This window comes from Plectropomus leopardus, unplaced genomic scaffold (assembly GCF_008729295.1).
Source record: "Plectropomus leopardus isolate mb unplaced genomic scaffold, YSFRI_Pleo_2.0 unplaced_scaffold2644, whole genome shotgun sequence".
Taxonomy (NCBI): Eukaryota; Metazoa; Chordata; class Actinopteri; order Perciformes; family Serranidae; genus Plectropomus; species Plectropomus leopardus.
Genome location: NW_024628757.1, coordinates 423 through 4,026, shown reverse-complemented (window position 1 = coordinate 4,026; position 3,604 = coordinate 423). Strand labels below are relative to the sequence as shown.

General features: G+C 39.5%; 1 protein-coding gene across 1 annotated transcript; it reads right to left on the bottom strand.

The window, feature by feature from the left end:
- Positions 1–210: 210 nt before the first annotated feature.
- On the bottom strand, positions 211–1,850 carry LOC121966957 (eukaryotic translation initiation factor 5B-like; the record flags this gene model as incomplete). Its single annotated transcript, XM_042517022.1, has 2 exons — positions 211–449; positions 1,657–1,850. Coding segments are annotated over 2 exons (433 nt in total), but the record flags the coding sequence as incomplete, so codon positions are not given.
- Between the last annotated feature and the right edge of the window lie 1,754 nt (positions 1,851–3,604).

Sequence of the window (3,604 nt, the reverse complement as noted above, 5' to 3'; positions counted from 1 at the left end):
ATTTTTTTATTATTTATTTTATTTTATTTTATTTATTACTTATTTGTTCTATTTTGGTTGTTTGTGTAAACCTGGATGGAGGGTGTGGGTGAGCATCTGTGTAAATGAATATCAAGTATGTGCATGTGTTCACATGTCAGATGATAATATCGTGAAAACATAAAATTATAAAAAAACAAACTTTTTTTCTGTCTGAAGACGCTCAGATACCTGTAGCATTCCTTCCCGTACGGACACGGCGTTCTGAGCCGAGGTTTGGACGCGGAGCTGCTCGCAGACTCTGCTCGTTTTTTCTGTTGGCGTCCATTATTTGTAGTATTAACTTTAGACGTCTCTCCTCCTCGTCCCTCCTCGTCCTCCTCCACGGTGACGCCGTCAGACTCGTCGCTCACCTCAGACCTCTTTGGTGCAGTCTGCGGCCGAACTGAGGGCTGCTGGGAAGGAACATCCTGCGCGTCAACAAACAGACAACAAGGGTTTCTTTAGTCTGTAAAGACAGCTGGGAGACATTTTTGGACACCCACTGACAGAGAGTTATTGTGCAGGTAAGACTGACAACTGGCCTCAATTGGACCCAAAATTATATAACTAGTATACTGTAAATAACTAGTGTATAAATTTGTGAATTATGGCCTTGGACAGCCAAAATCGAATCAGTTTATCGCCGAGCCCAAGCCGACATTTGTGCCAAATTTGAAGAGATTTCCTCACGACATTCTTGAGATATCGTTTTTAGAAGAATGACACGAATGTGAATGTGACCATGACGTCAGACCAAAAAAAATCTCAACTTTGACTCGTAAATCTTAATTAGTTTGTTTTTTTTGTTTGGCTTTAAACTTTGGCCACCAAATTGTAATCAGTTCATTGTTGAGTCCAAATGGACGTTTGTGCCAAATTTGAAGAAATTCTCGAGGTCCTCTTGAGTTATAGCGTTCATAAAACTTAAACAGATGAGAGGCCTTATATAACCGGCATCAGTTCATCGTTGAGTCCACGTGAACGTTTGTGACAAATTTGAAGAAATTTCCTCGAGGTGTTTGTGAGATATCAAATTCCCGAGAATGCAACGGATGCAAGGTCAGTGTGACCTCGACGCTGGACCACAAAAATCTAACTTTGACTCACAAATTAAAATCAGTTTGTTTGTGCGTCTAAGTGAACGTTTGTGCCAAGTTTAATAAAGTTCCCTAAAGGTGTGCTTGAGATGCGTTCACGAGAATGTGACTAAATTTTTTTAAAAAATCCCCACAGTGTTCTTGAGATACTACTTTCTTGAGAACAAGACAGATGCAAGATCACAGTGACTTTAATCTTTGAAGACCAAATTCAAATGAGTTCATCATTAAGTCCAACAGGACATTTGTGCCAAATTTGAAGAAATTCACTAAAAATATTTTTGAGATACCCTGTTCATGACAGGTGAGAAGTCACCTTTGTGCTACAGCCACTAAAATCAAATCAGTTCATTTTTGAGTCCATGTCCACCATAAAAAATGGTGTTGACATAAAAAAAAGTCTTGAGAAATCGTGTCCGCAACAATGGGACGTATGGACGGACAACCTGAAAACGTCATGCCACCTGCCACGACTAACACGTAAAAAAGTAAAAAAGACCTGCGAAAACAGCCACACTTGCCAACATCGATACTCAACTGTTTTAGGCTGAGCTGCTTCTTCCTCTTCATCATCGCTTATCTTCCTTCTCCTCCTCTTCTTCGGCATCTCCTCCTCGCTGAGCTCCGCCTCCTCAGGTGAGGAGGTCTTTGTGGGCGTGGCCTGTTTGGCTGCAGGCCGTTTCGTGTTTGTTGATGCTGCAGGTGGTTTACCTCTTTTCACAGCTGACTGAACTGAAACACAGAAATATTTCTGTTTTCGAGGATTATACAGCAACTAGAGCAGGACAGATACTAAAAAATATCCTTTTACAAACTCTATTTTGACTTTGATTTGTAACGTGAAACAGCTGTATTTGGTGATTTACTGGTTTAAATCAGCTGGTCTGCTTGTTTTGGAGAGGAAGAGACATCTGTGCTTAATTAAGCTCCCGTTAAAAACCTCCTGAACACGGAAGGGAATTCTAACCGGACGGAGATTCAGCTCGCTGCAGTCTGCAAATTTTACCACTAGACACCACAAAATCCACCCAAATCCTACACACAGGAAATTTAATCCTTTGAAACGGAGGAAATTTAATCCTTTGAAACGGAGCAAATTTTCTGTATTTTATTTATTTATTTTTTTCACTTTTTTCTTTTGAAATCATGGAGGGAGGTACCGACACTTAACAACTTACCGACAAATGGCCCAAAATTCAGCATGAAATTAGTATAAAGTTACAAGAAAGTCAGCTGAAAATAAGCAATAAAACAGGGAAAAAAGACAATGAATATACTGTATATATATACATATAATTTACATAATTTTGAATTCAATAATTGTAACAATAATAATAATAATAATAATAATAACAATAATTATAAAACTGTAAAAATAATTATAAATAATTTTGTCATTTTTCACAGTGTCTTGATAATATCAATTTTTTTGTTTTTTGTTTTTTTTTCAATATATGAGACATTTCTTGCCAATTTGTCTCTAACCAATTTTTGTTTGTCGATTCAGGTGTTAAAATGTTAAGTACATTAAAACTCGTGATGCAGCTGTGAACATAATTGTGAAAAACGAATAAACTAAAAGATAAAAGCAAACTGATGTTTCTGAGCTGTTTTTTTTTTGTCCTGCAAAGTTGCGGCGACATCGAGACCATCACGAGTGTCTCCTCAGGAAACTGGAAGTTTTCCATGTGCCCACTCTGAGTGCAGCTACGAGTGCAGGGACGCAGTTAAGGACGCAGTGACGAAGAGCAGAGACGTCTGCTTTTTCTCAAGGTGAGTATTGCACACACACACACACACACACACACACACACACACACACACACACACACACACATCATCATCATCATTTCATCAGTTTTCACATCGGTGTGTGTGCTCGTCACCCTCACGCTGCCCGTCGGCTTCAGATGCTATTTAAGGTCAACAAACGGCCGCAGCGTTAAAGAGGCGTCCCCTCAGCAGCACCTGGACAGCGTCACCTGACAACAGACGCATTCCTCCACACTTTGGGGATAAGTGCTGAAAGTGTACCGTGTGCCTCAACTTTATTTATAAAGCCTAAATAGCGCCTTTCAAACATGTGGCACAAAGTGCTATAACTACAAATAAAATGTTAAACAACACAGACACATAAACTATAATAAATAAAAATATGTAAGATAAAAAAACTACAGTAATTAAACAATAAATTGTAAAAAATCAATCGATAAAAATGGCACACTGACATGTCCAACAGCCCACTCCAACTGCTCGCTCCTGCGAGGTTTTCCAACAAAACACCTGTCACTGCGTGCGACCAATACGCACCAAGGTGGTTATTAATGGCGCCCATAACACTGATTCATCACATAGCCAGGTATCACCTACTGGTGGATGGCGGATTGGATCCGGACCAAAACTTTGTCCTACATCCGGACCCGTGGCCAAGTTGTAATAAAATGTAAGAATGAGAACAATATTTTAAGGAGTAGTGCTGGGCAGTT